The sequence below is a fragment of the Lissotriton vulgaris genome, chromosome 12 (genome assembly GCF_964263255.1).
Source record: "Lissotriton vulgaris chromosome 12, aLisVul1.2, whole genome shotgun sequence".
Classification (NCBI taxonomy): Eukaryota; Metazoa; Chordata; class Amphibia; order Caudata; family Salamandridae; genus Lissotriton; species Lissotriton vulgaris.
This window is the reverse complement of record NC_141700.1, coordinates 795339136-795353240: the sequence shown is the minus strand read 5'-3', so window position 1 is coordinate 795353240 and position 14105 is coordinate 795339136. Positions and strand designations below refer to the sequence as shown.

The 14105-nt window shown below is 43.2% G+C and overlaps 1 protein-coding gene across 1 annotated transcript in view; it reads right to left on the bottom strand.

Moving 5' to 3' along the window:
- Nucleotides 1–9170: 9170 nt before the first annotated feature.
- The window catches only part of ZMYND15 (zinc finger MYND-type containing 15), a 77108-nt gene continuing 72173 nt past the window's right edge, over nucleotides 9171–14105 (bottom strand). Inside the window, exon 13 of the mRNA XM_086946633.1 lies at nucleotides 9171–9445. Within this exon, the coding sequence (XP_086802759.1) occupies nucleotides 9262–9445 (184 nt within the window). The 3' untranslated portion in view covers nucleotides 9171–9261. The remainder of the gene's footprint in view (nucleotides 9446–14105) is intronic.

Here is a 14105-nt window from a genome sequence, read left to right as displayed (position 1 = left end):
GATTTATTTTGCAACGATACGGAGCGTTAGGCTCAAGCGGCCATGTTGGTCGCCGGCAAGCTCCGCCCCCCAATATTATGATACTTTGCATAGAGTTTTTGGGACTCTGAAAGAACAAGGGAATGCCTGTAAAAATAGACAAGTGCCACTTTTTACTGGGGAAAGTAGAATATTTAGGACATCAAGGATCTGGAAACAGGCTTAGACCAAATAAAGATTTGTTAGAAGTTATAAGGGAAGGACCTGTACACCTTATGATAAAGACTGTTTGCTTTCATTTCTAGAGTTATGTGAATACTATTCTGATAATTTTCAATTGCACACAGAACCCCTAAGGAGGTTATAGAACCTTATGGTGGTTATAGGGAAAAGAGTGAAGTCTACAAGGAAGATAAAGAAAAAGAGGCTTTTGAAGAAAATAAAAAGTTGATTCCAAATGCACCCAATCTGCAGCCTTTTTGAAAAGACATTCAAAGTATAATCATAATGGATGCCAGCGCAGTGGGGCTTGGAGCAGTGTTGAGTCAAAACTCAAATGGCAAAGAAAACATTGTGGTGTTTGCATCCAGATATTTGTTGAATGTGGAATTGTCCGATTGCCCTTGGCAGAAACTTTGAATGGATTTTATAGGACAATGTATCAGTTGAGAGCTGATTTAAATTACACTTTCGGTGTTGTGGCCGATTAAAATGGGTGTGTTGCAAGTTCATGAGACAATCAATCATGAAGGGTGTGTTGGCATATTTGTGTGTCGTTTTTCTAATTGAAGAAGCCTCTAGAATTTCAGTGCAAATTAAATCCTGTCAAATGAAGTTGCTCCTGAACTTTGTTAGGTATTAAAAATGTGAGTACAGCCTGGTATAGTCCTCAAGGTAATGGGATGGTAGAGAGGGTGAATCATGTGCTGAAAGAAAACATGCAGGTAGCTCTGCATTCAAGACTGAATGTACAGTAAGCAGTGTTTCAGCCCCTTTAGAATTATCATAATACCTTGCATTCAACCACAGGTGTAACTCCCTTCTTCTGCTACATGTTAGAAACTCAGGGGCAGATTTACAAGCCCCTTGCACCACTTTTGCGTCACTTTCCCCATGTTAAAAGTGATGCAAAAGTGGAGCAAGGGTCTTGTAAATCTGCCCCTAGTTGGGTTCTTCCGAAAACGCATGTTGAAGAGTATCAACCTCAATTGAGTGAGGCGAGACGTAATATAAAGTTGTCTAAAAAAAGAGATTAGTGCACTGTGACATGCTTAATATGGTGAAAAAAAATGACTTTTAGGCTGGTGATCTGTGAAAGGTGAGAAGGCAAATGGGTGTGAGGAAATGTTGGGACTGGATTAGCTCCATTTCTATTAGCTGAAAACATTGAAATGAAGAGGACTGTATAAAGACCAAAGTATTTAGAAGATTTCATAGTGCAGGAAATGAAATGAAAATAGGGCTCCTAGTTTTATGGTATTTATTTGTTTGACAGTTCCGTCTGTATTTATCCATATTTATGTTTTGTCAACTTTATCTGTGTTTATCCACATTTATTTTGGGTTTTGTGAGGAAAAAAAAGCTGAAACTGGTATATTTCCACATTTATTTAACCAGTAAATATGCAGTCATGCTTGAATGCCTGCCAGGTTTCAGTGATATTGCTACAGCGCGGCTCCAAAAATTATTTCTAATCATCACTCACCATTTCCCTGAAACCTTTAAACACATAAAACATGCACCAGTGGGGCCCATAACAGCACATTTACTCTATTCACTCACACTTGTCTTCAAGGCTTTTGGTGAATCACAATGGGGAAATGCTGTAACATTTGGTGGAGCGTCTAAACCCATTTAACTATTTATTATTTACACCTGCAGTTTAAAACAATATTTTTACCATAGTTTATTAAACATTGGATTATTCAGACACACCACCATAATGGCAATGGATCTGCTAGAAAGAAAATTAGGCGTAGGAACATCACAAGACCAGCTTTTAAAATTCAATTTCCCCAATTTTATTAAAAGCAAAACTTTATTATGTCTGACATTTATGCACTAGTCAAATCTTTATTTAATTAAATCTCAAACTTTATTTCAATAATGGTCATTTTATTCAGAGCTCAAGAATAATCGCTTTAGTTTAGATTTCAGTAAAGTTTAGCAAAGAACAGATAGTTGCAACTTCATTGTCTCCTAACATCCCTGTCTAACACCCTCATCTTATCCTTATAGTCCTGCAAAGCAAACAAAGTTAAATAGAACAGAATCTTACATCCAGTAATCGGTCAGCAAACGGGCAGCATCTCCGATAGAAATTGAAAAAACGACCCCTTCTAGTCAAATCCATGGGTTTTTATACCTTAATTCTCCTAACTTAATCTATCTAAAAGTAACTTGTCAGTCCTCATTCAAATTCTCATTGGACAGTTTCGGGGTGGGTGAGCATCATCTCACCATTACGACACAATTTTTTCTATGTGTCAGCGGAAAAATAAAGGGTCTTTGTTATGTTCAGTTTGCGGCCTAGGCGCATCCGCGACTAGCAACATCCATCCTCTTTCCCAGGCTCTTGAGCATTACATCGTCCATGCTTGGCACCCATCCTAGGTTCCGGGCCACATTCAGCATTGAACTTTTCTTGGAAACAAGCAGTTCACTCTGACTTGCAGGTTTTTTGGACCTATCATAGAAACAAACACAAATGCATGTTAGTTATTGAATTGAAACCCATTCTGGTTACCTCCCGCCATACTGATGTTTCCCATTAGTTGTTACCTATCAAATAAGCCACACAAATGCGTTTATACTTACATAATCGACCTTCTCTTTTCACAATACGTGTACAAAAAGCACATTTACATAGCGTTTTGTTTATAACCAAACAGCACATTAGTTCACAATATAATAACATAACACATTAGTTAGGTTTATTGCAACATGCAAGCAAAATTAATATTACCGTGTGTAAAAAAATAAAATAATGTGTGCATCTTACTCTATGGTTGATTATTTTTCACATGCAATTAGAAATCATTAGTGTTATGGGACATTGACTTCAAGAGGGGTACACAAAATGTTGTGTTTGCCACCTTGCTACATCAATATGAACACCCACAGAAGATAAATCAGTGCTCTTAGATGAAAATATGCAAATTTCAGTATCGGCCTTCTGCATATCTACTGCTGTTTAAGCCTCTTTACTAAAATTCCATTTTTTAACCCCTTTACCTGTCAATTCACACAGTCACTGGCCTGCCAGTCATGGCAAAGTTCACTCAAAAAGCACCCAATTTCTGTTTTTATCCACATTTAAAAATAAATACAAACAATAAAATAAATGGTTTCTGTCTGTATCTGTAAAAATCTGTAAAAACGGACAACATGAAGCTTTATTTATAACGCACGCTAATACTCGAAGGTGAACAAAACCTTGTACGGCGGGGTGTGCCTAATGTTTCTTATGATATGCTGTTTCTAAGAAGCGTTTGTTTTAATTTTTGGTTCCAACTTTCAGTGGGCCTTTCAGATTCAAATTTGTTAGATTGGAATCTGTAGCGACCAGTCAAGGGAAAACACGTGCTGTTTCTGCTTTGTTTGACAATAAACCTTCATGCACCGGCTCTGTTTGTGGAAACCCCATTTAACACTTCTTTTAGGCACAGAAGTACAGACAGTTCCACAGCTGGGTAGGGACTGGTTATGTGCAGAAACCTTGACCTATAACCCAGAAGCTAACGCATCCAACATGTTATAGAGTGTCAGCTGGAAGAAAGACCTCCTCAGTGACGTTTGTGGCAGCCTCATAATCAGGCTTTTCTACTTCACGCCAGAACATCAGAAGGGGGGAAGTTTGAGGAAAAATAGGGAAGACTCATCCTCCAAAACGTTTTAGCAGATAAACAAAAGGAAGGAGTCACTCTTAGGCAATGGGATTGTAGTGTGAATCTTGTAGTAAAAAAGAAAAGAGTGGTTTTCTTTTTAAATAACCCGCACCCACCAGGGTTACCCCATGGTGGCATGCTTCATCATAGGGGTCTTCCATAACCTGCTACATGGCTCCGGCTCGCTGCGGGATTAACCGTTCGCCTATGGCTCCGAAGCCACGGATGCAGTGTTAATCCCACAGCAAGGGAGTAGCCTTGAGGAAAGCGTGCCTACAGGTGCCCCCCCCCTCCCCCCCTCCCCCCCCCCCATTTGGACTTTTGTGGCCTAATTAGGGCATATTACATAAGACCAGACCAAATAGGTGCTGTATGTATTTTTTTCATTTGATCTAACTCTACTCTTTCTTGAAGAAAGATCTGACGACTAAAGTAGTAGTAACAGGGAGTAACCCCCTTAGGTCCTGATGAAAAGCCTTGGGGTAGGGCTTAAAACTAGTCAACCAGACAAACTAAGGAACGTTTATCCCCGGAGTCTCTCACCATCCCCATTTGTTAACCATATTGACTAAGGGATTCAATAAAAAATCTTATTCCTAATAGCCAGATATTTTTTACTTAGTCTTTGTATAGAAACAAATCCCCACTCCAGTAGTGATGCAATCAGTATAGGTGTATAGACAAAAACACTCTCAGTGCTCCCACGTATCCGTCGGTCGTAGCACGCTCCTTCCCACAGCCGGTTAAGGAAGAACCTTGTGATGAAACATGCCACCAAGGTAACCCTGGTGGGTGAGGGTTTTTTTTTACCACAAGGTTGACACTACATTCCCATTGCCTATGAGTGGCTCCTTTTGTTCTACTTCATCTCCAAAAGAAGACTTTGGGGAGTTATGTTTCTTGTAACTAGCCGTGGAGGAGGCGTGATGGAGGAATATTTACGGTTCGCTGATAGAGGTTCATCACTGCTGCTCTGAAGGTCTGCACATTTGTCAAGGACACAAGGCAGAGTTTCTCCAAAATGTTGAGACCCCGGCCCAGAAAGGGATAGACTGTGCCACAAACAATGCAACTTACATCATCAACAGCCATTTACAGAGATGGTGAATGTTCAAATTCTCTTCTGCAAATACTGAACCATCGTTCCAAAAGAAAAGAATTTCAGGAAATTCATTGAATTCCTCATCAGTGGAAATATTTATACCCTCCATGGGAGGATAGACTGGAAATTGGGGTACCGACTCAACTTCCAGCGCTTCGAAAATGATGGCAGGTTGCAATAGCATGACGTATCGGTAGCGACCGACCTTGGCACCAATTTGCTCACTCCCTTTTTTCCTTTCTTGGCCTTTTTATTCTTCTTTTCAAAGCTGTTTATTGTTAGAGGTACATGAATCTCCCAAACCATATTCTGCTCTCAAAAATAGACAGCTTTTGATCTCGAAGCCTTGCTGTCTTTTCCTTTTAAAGATAAGTATCCTCCACATTTCTAATATTGAGGCGTCAATCCCAAATACCGATGGACCAGGAATAGGAGTCGTATGGCAGACAAGCGCAACCTCTGAAGTGAGGGATTTGGTTGAGCATCGGTACATTTCCTTTTGGGAGAGTTTAGCACCAGGTACCTGATGAAACCCAGGACGTCACACTCCTGGTTGCTGGGGTTCTCCGGCTGGAACACCTTTCTGTGGTATCTTCCGGACCAGGTCAGATGTGTACAGGTGATCAAGAACCACAGAACCCTACATCTTGTGACTTGGTGCTACCCTTCCGAGAAGTGCTTGTTGGAGTGTGTGGCCACAGGATCCCTCTCTTGAAGTAGTGATAGAGGAACCCTGACCTACAAAGGTGACCTTCTAACCCCAGCTGATAGGGATTGTGATTCAGGCCACCGTTGCTTCGATGCAACAGTTTCCATCAATGGCTTCCTTCAGCGCTGAAACCTTCTTGGACATCAACAGAAGATGACGTGGATGAAACCCATCATAGAAAAGACAACACCTTTCCAGGTGCTGTTTGCTGCTTCCATAAACTTCTGCAGGTAAGGAAATGAAATGAAATTAAATGAAATTAAAATGTATACCGTGCACTACTACCCAAAGGTGTCTAGGTGCCCGAGAGTCAAGACTAAGAGGTGGAAGCTAGACTAAGGTGGAATCAGGGAGAGCTCTTTAATTGTTGAACTGCCAGGTCTTTAAAGATTTTCAAAAGGACAAACGATCTCCTTTAGTCTTAAGAGGAATTGGGAAACCATTCCAGAGTTTGTCTGTGCCTACTATGAAACTCATTCCAGCCCATCTGGATGTTTTGGCTTTGGGAATGACAAGATTGAAAGCCGATGAAGACCGCAGTTGTCGTAGAGGGACATATGTGCAAAATGTATTTGTAGAGGAGTCTGGGCCGTGGCCTTGCTCTGCCTTGAAGGCAATACAAAGAGATTGAAACTGAATCCTTTTTTTCACAGGGAGCCATTGTAGGAGTGATAAGAGGTGAGAATCTGGTTGGAATTTTGGGATTGCAAGCAATAGTCGAGCAGCTGCATTTTGCAGAACCTGCAACTTATTCAGGCCTTTTATCCGAATGTTTAAAAACAAGGCGCTACAATAACCAAATTTAGACAGATGAGGACAGAAATTACAGATTTCTGCAGCTCCAAGGGAATGAAAGGTAGGATTTTCTGTAGGATTTTTATAGTTAGGAAGCAGGAAGATGTCATGGTATTAATTTGACCTTCAAAAGAGAGCTTATCGTCAAAATAAACACCTAGGTTTTTTACCTTCCCACCAGGGATGGGAAGTTCTCCCATCTCTGCGGGCCACCACCTTGGTGACCAAAAGGACCTGTCCTTCCCGAACAAGAGGACCTCTGTCTTACCTGGATTCAATTTAACCTCTTCGACGCTGATGACGGATCCCGGCCATCATGAGTCACGGTGGGCGTGTGCTGATGACGGCCGGGAGCCGCCATGACCACGCCCGCGATAAGAATATTCAGCACTGCGGCGGAATTCGCGCCGCAGTGATGAGGTAAAGACAGTTTCCAGACATCCAGTTTCCCGCAGCGCGCATACAATCCTGAAATCTAAGAGCCGTCGCTTCCAGGTCGCTGGTCCGTGAAACCACAATCTGTATCATCGGCATAGGAAACCACAGAGAAACCGAAAGACTTAATGAGCCTAGCTAATGGTGATACATAGATATTACATAGCGCAGGGCTTAGGGAAGATCCCTGCGGCACTCCACATGGAAGCGAAAAATCCTTAGACCTAAACCCATTCATCCCTACAAACTACTGTCTACTGAGAGAAAAGAGGACAGGAGGTTTGGAGCCCTGCCTCCGATCCCTGCGGCAGCGAGGCGGCCAATGAGAATGGTGTGGCTTACTGCGTCAAAGGATGCGGACAGATCTACTAAAATCAACGCACCCCTCCCACCCTTCTCCATAGTAAGCCTAATTTCCTTGGCCCCCGTGACCAAAGCGGTGTTGACTTCTGAAGCCGTATTGCACTCCTCGAAGCCAATTATAAACTCAATGCTCAGTAGGAGGCAAGTTCTCAGGGTTCAGTCTGAAATAAAAATGCAGCAAAACCAGACTCTTCAGAAGAGGCATGAAATGGAAGAGCAAAAACAAATCACTCAAAATGAGGCGTGGCGGTGCAACTAATCACTGTGTCGTGCATGATCAAAAGCAAAAGGAGGAAGTTGGCTTGAAGGCTGGTGATGAACCTTTAATGGGTGTGAAAGCCTGTCCGTGCATAGAAGGCTCTAACATTCGTTAAAGGTGACTACATTTGCTCTTAGAAGCTTCCTTGGGCCTTTCGGTACCACTGGTGGTACAGACCGTTCCCATCTTGTTCAAAGGCGGGATAGGCCGAGAACAGCGACAAAACAAGGAGCTTGGATCTGCTAAAGATCCACCAAGATTGGCAAGGAATCCCAGTCGAATGAAAAGAACTCCTTTAACCCGTTCGTTGCATGCGTAGGCCAACAGCCGTAGCAAGCACTACCTCGGTGATGCTGCGCATGTCCGTTGGCCGACGCGGCCCCTGGAGAAAGGAAACGTCCGCACTGCAGCGGATTCTATGCCGTGCTACAGGGGTTAAAGATATCCTGGACTTAATGTTGCGTGCGCTGCACTTTGGTCAAATCCGGTCTTGACGACCTTGACTGTCCAGATGAGTAACCTGCTGTGCACCACAAGGTCTTGTGAGTGACAGATAAGTATCTTGGTCATTTGTCGAATGTCTGCTATGAATGGGTTGGTGAGTTCTATCATTAATGGGCGTTATTGCTCTTTTCCAAATGCTCAATAAAACATGTCCTCACACCTCTCTGCAAATATCTTTTCCAACACCTGAAGGATTGTTGGTACAGTTCAACCATTGCTTCACAGACCTCTGATCAGCTGGCCTGTTGACATGCTACCCCCGTGTTCCCAAACTAGTGGTAAAAAAATTGGGAATCCGGTTGGACAATTTGCTAGCAATGGATAACCAAGCAAATAAACTTCCTGGCATCTGTTTCTCTTTGCTCTGAATGCTCTGGAAGATACTGGTATTAATCTCCCAGAGCATCTAAGGAAAGCGGTCATTCAATCCCTCATAGGCTCTGAAACGTTTATGGCAAGCCCCTTTTTGTGTGCTCACCCAAGTACGTAATAAAGAGACTTCAGGCTTTTTCCCCGTCAATGTACCAGAGGCTCTACTCTCAGCACAGTACTCACCAGCGCGGGGAAGCCTTCCGGTAGCCATGCGCTTTACGAAACATAAACATAAGCAGGAGCCGAGGAGCGTCGCCCCACTTAAATTACCCTCAAAAATGAAAAATAAAATTGTAATTCATTACCATTTTATTTTCATCCTCCCGTCCTGAACTGAGTGTCAGAACGGGGCGGGCCGCTGCTGAATGAGAGCAGCAGGGAGGAGGGTGCGCTGTTTGTGCACTTACGTAGTGCGCATGTCCCTTTGACCGGCAATCTTACGAAGGCCAGCTAGACATGCACAATTTGAGACCTCTAACCAAGCTGTCTTAAGACACTTGGGTTAGAGTAAGTGCAGGCCTCAGGGAGCTGGGGAGCGCCGAGTGAGGTCGCTCCCTCCAATAGGACGCTGCTCTCACAGCATGCGATCCGCACCAGAATTGGTGCCCGCACTGCAGCATCCATTCCTCAAATGAGGCCCAGAGGGGAGGACGTCAGCTCAGGTAAGTTTTATTTTTAAAATTTATATTTGCATCATAAGCCACCCACCCCCGTAGATGCCAGCCGCCACTGCGCTCCACCCATTAAGAGGACTCCACCACAGTCTGTTGGTATAACAAAGTAGTATAATTTATTTTGATATGAAAGGTAATGGTGCGGCATCAAGCTTGGAACTGTGGCTTCGCTGCGCCCTCTTCTATTTCCTTCGACGGCAGTTGTTGCGGCTCTGCCGCTTGTCCTTCTTCCGGCGATTGTGGTCGGGCGCTTCTTCCGGCATGGCGGCGGCTGCAGCCACTTGCTGCTGTTGTTGCTGCCCCTGAAATCTAGTGCTGTTTACCATGGATTTGTAAATCAAATGAAAGACAAAGGCATTTGGATACCTGGCACAGAAAAAAACAAAATGGCCATCATTACATTACTTATTTTTAATTTTGCTCATTTTCATCTTATTCCACATGCCCCCTTATGATCCACCGGAAGTCGCCCATATGGGGGGGTTCTTCGTTGGAAATGTTTTAGAAGGTGCTGTGCTCTCCCATCGCACCCCTCATCTTCTTTTACTATGCCGTGGAAAGATGTACCAGGGACGCTCTGAAAGGATTAGATCTAGAAGGTCATTATTTGGAAGTGTCTCTTCGAGTCAGGCCTGTGATGGTAAAACGCATCTGGAGTGTTTTACCTGCTTTTATACTTAACCTTAGGAAAATAGTTCTTGCTTTCTAAGGGCCAGATGTATGCAGCTTTTTTGAGGTAGATAATGGCCTGATTCGCTGAATCGGGCTATTTGCAACTGCAAAAATGCATTTTTTCTAATGTACAAATGCCCAATTTGGGGCCATATGTATCAACATTCGGTTTCGCTATTTAGAAATCGCAAAATGGCATGTATGTAGAAAATCGCTTCTTTTTAGCGATTCCTTAAAATTCCATAATTGCAATTAGAAAATTGCTAATCGCAATTAAGGAATCATTTCCAATTCATTTCTATGGGCCAGGAGGCCCATAGAAATGAAGGGGAAATTGCGAATCGGAATTTGCTAATCGCAAATTGTGAATATTTTCAAGGGTGTCTCAAGAACACCCTGCTGCACCCCTGAAAATGACATGTGTGCGTATATGGCGCACATACATGCCCTAAGGGCATGTATGAGCGTCACATGGCAGCTTTTGATGTTTGAAAAAATGCTTTTTTAAAAGAATTCGCAACTTACCACCAACTAGAAGTTGGTGGTAATTTGCGATTCCTTAATGGCATTTTGGAATGTTTTTTTCCTTGATACATTGCATTTAAGGAATCGCAAAATTTGCAATTCCTTAAATACAATTGCAAAATAAGGAATGGCAAATTTAGCGATTCCTTATTTTGCACCAAAAATGTTTCATAAATACCATTTAGCGAAAATGGGTTCGCAAACGCCAAAATTCAGCGAATTTCGGCGTTTGTGAACCCATTTTGCCTTGATACATATGGCCCTTGGTAACCTATTACTGAATCGCAAACAGGGTTTGCGATTCTGTATTAGGAAGGTGTAATCAGGGCGCCCTTCCTGATAGCGACTGGCAGTGGTATGAATGTTTTGCGACCGAAATTCGGTTGCAAAACCTTCACATTTTCCAGCCGAGATAAAGTAGGCATTAATCCATTCACAAACAGGTAGCAGCCCCAAGGGACCCCTTACCTTTTGTGACAGTATCTAAAACGTTTTTTAAGAGCAGGCAGAGGCCTTGCCACCACTGCCTACTCTTAAAAAATGAAAAGAAAACGTTTACTTTTTCTTTATGGAAAACAGGCTGCATGTCAGAAATAAAACATTGCTTTATTCAAAAGCAATCACAGTCTAGTGATCTGTTGACCCCAGGGGGCCACCATCCCTGTGATTTTAGCGATTCCCAGTGGTTCTCAAGATCTGCCTCATGAATATTAATGAGGTAGGCCTATTTGCGACCCCCCGGGGACCATTAAGGGGCATATGTAGGTAGGTGTTTGCGATTCGCAAACGCCAGAATTCACAGAATTCCGGCGTTTACGAATCGCAAACGGTGCTTTGGTATGTAGGTGCATATTAGCAAAATAAGGAATCGCAAAAATTGCGATTCCTTATTTTGCTCAAGTATTTAAGGAATCACAATTTTGCGATTCCTTAAATGCTATGTAGGAGTGAATTTTGGCTTAAGGAATCGCAAAATACCACCTACTTCAAGTAGATAATATTTTGCAATTTACTGTCATAATGCATTTTTTTAAAAAATTCAAAGTGCCATGTGGCGCACAGACATGCCCTTAGGGCATGTATGTGCGCCACATGTGCTTACAGGCACATTCTGGGGGTGCAACCGGTGTCCTTTGGAACCCTGGCACCCTTGGAATTGCGATTCTCAAATTGCGATTTTCTCATAGAAAATCACAATTTGAGAATGTATCCCCATTCATTCCTATGGGCCTCTTGGCCCATAGGAATGAATGGGACACTCATTCCTTAATTGCGATTCGCAATCTGCTAATTGCAATGAAGGAATGTTAGAGATTCGCAAAAAAATTGCAAATTATTACCTACATTCCATTTTGCTATTCTTAAATAGTGATTCCTTAAAAATCGCTATTTGGGAATTGCAAAATGGAAATTACCTACATATGCCCCTATATGTCTGAAACACATTTGTACATAGCGGATTGCCTTTGCCAAATAGTGATTTGCAAAACTTTGCTATTAGGTAACCGCAAACCCAAAGCAACGTAGATCTGACCCCGGGATCTTACTACCCGCAGTCTGCAGGGGCGAGAGGTGCGGACGCAGGGCTCTATCGAAGGTTCATCATGGCAGCATCCGCAGAGAGCCTCAGGCAGAGCATCCTCCCTTGACTCACCTGCCACAGCTGGGCAAGCGTTGCTTTGGGCTGCTGAGGATCACACCATGCGGCGGTTCATGCTTTAGAAATGTGCAGCAGAAATGTGTTTTGTTTGGATATTTTAATGTAAATATGATGACGGATTTATCCTGAGGCAATAAATGCATACACAAAAGCATGCTCTTCACAGGGCCTTTCTCTCCACCCTGATATAGTGTTGATCTGCATGAAGTTAGGACTGTTGTGAGAAAGTTAAGAATGGCCTGTTAGGTGCTGGCTAGCAGAGGTGACACTCTGAGGCACACTGACTTTTGGAACCTGCTCTCTATTTTGTACATCCGGGGCAGATGTTTCCTTCCCTCGGGGAGACTTTGAGAGGGCAGAGCTCGAGGGGGCAGCTGCAGCATTCCTTCCTTCCTCTGTCTTGTCTCCTCTGCTCAAGAGTCTGCCCAGGAATCCTTTTAAGCTGTCACGGAAGAGGCGAGGAGCGCGTCACCGCATACCTTTCAGGAGTAAAGTGGCCCAGGTGGGAGGTAAACTATAAACAAAGGAGTCCACAGACCTCAGTTTCTCAAAGCAGGGAGAAGCCTGCTGGGCGCACACTGAGGCACGTCTGCAGCTCGGAAAGGGACTGTCGGGCATATTATCAAGCAGGGAGATAGGCAATTATTGCCGCTTTTGCGGCCGTTTTCGGCCGCTAAGCGGCGATTTATTCTATCGCCCTATTAGCAAGCTGTCGCTAACTGATGTTAGCGACAGCTTTTAGGCGATAGCGAGCGGTTTGGGGCCCGCTTTACATGTCAGCGATGTTTATCGCTAATGACATGCAAAGTGGGCGTACCCAACCTGTTAGCGACTGAAAGCAGTCGCCAGCGCCGCTATCGCCTATTAGCAAGGCAGGCGTAGCGATGGAAATATTTGCGCTAAGTACGAATATCTCCAAATGCTAACACCTGCCCAGACCAGTTCTCAGCCATGTTATCCAATGGGAGGTGGATAACATGGCTAAGAGCATTTTGTCGCTAATGCGTGAATATCGCTGTATTATCAGCGATATTCACGCATTTCGCAGCTATCGCTGGATATTGTAGCACAATGGAGAAAAACGTTGCTAATAGCATGTTTTCTCTAATATATCCAGCGATAGGCAGCGATAAAAAAAATGCGCTAAGCGCATTTTGCGATAAATATCGCTATTCCTTGGTAATATGCCCCTGTGTTTCCCCTGAGCTGCCGAACTCAAGGTCAGTTATTTCGAACAGGGCTCCTAGTTTCATGGTATTTTTTCTACTTTTCTGTATGTATTTATCCATTTATATTTTTTCATAAATTTATCTGCATTTATCCTTATTTATTTTGGGTTTTGAGAAAAAATGAGCTGAAACTAGTATATTTCCACATTTATTTAACCAATAAATATGCAGTCATGCTTGAATGCTTGCCAGGTTTCAACGATATGAACACCAGCGGCAGATAATTCAATACATTAATATGAAAATATGCAAATTTCAGTATCAGCCTTGTGCATAGCTATGGCTGCTTAAGCCGTTTTACTAAAATTCCTTTCTTTTTAAACCCCCTGACCTATCAACCCACACAGCTATTGGCCAATTAGTCATGGCAGACAATATTTAGAATTGCTAGAAAAGTAACCCAATTTCCTTTTTTGATCCACATTTAAACATGAATACAGACAGGAAAATACATAATTTTCTTGCCTGTGTTTATCTATAAAAATCCGTTAAAAATGGAAAAGAGGGAGCCTTCATTCTGAAGTACTGATAGGATAGGAATGAGTTCTTTGGTTGTCATTGGGTTTGTCTTTTCCTAGAAAGCTCTGCAGGCCGCACGTGTGATCCTGAGCAGGTCTGACTGTCCTTCCACTGTCTTGGTTCTTCTGCTCTGGATCCTGCCAGGGTTGTTGTGTCTCCCTGATCTCAAGGTATTGGCGATGCCTTTGTTGCTGAACCCTAGCGTTTATCTTGAGTGTGAGGGAATGTTTGAATTGCTCATTCAATGGTGATTGTCTGTTCTCACCTGCACCATTGACACCCTCGCTGAGAGCCAATGAGAACCACAGAGGTCTCAGTACTCGGCTCCATGTGAGTGATGCCAGCTTTGCTTTCCTCATGACTGTCTCTTTCACGTGAGGTCTCCAAGCCCCTCCTGAGCTGTCCTTGGGCAGGGGGGGCA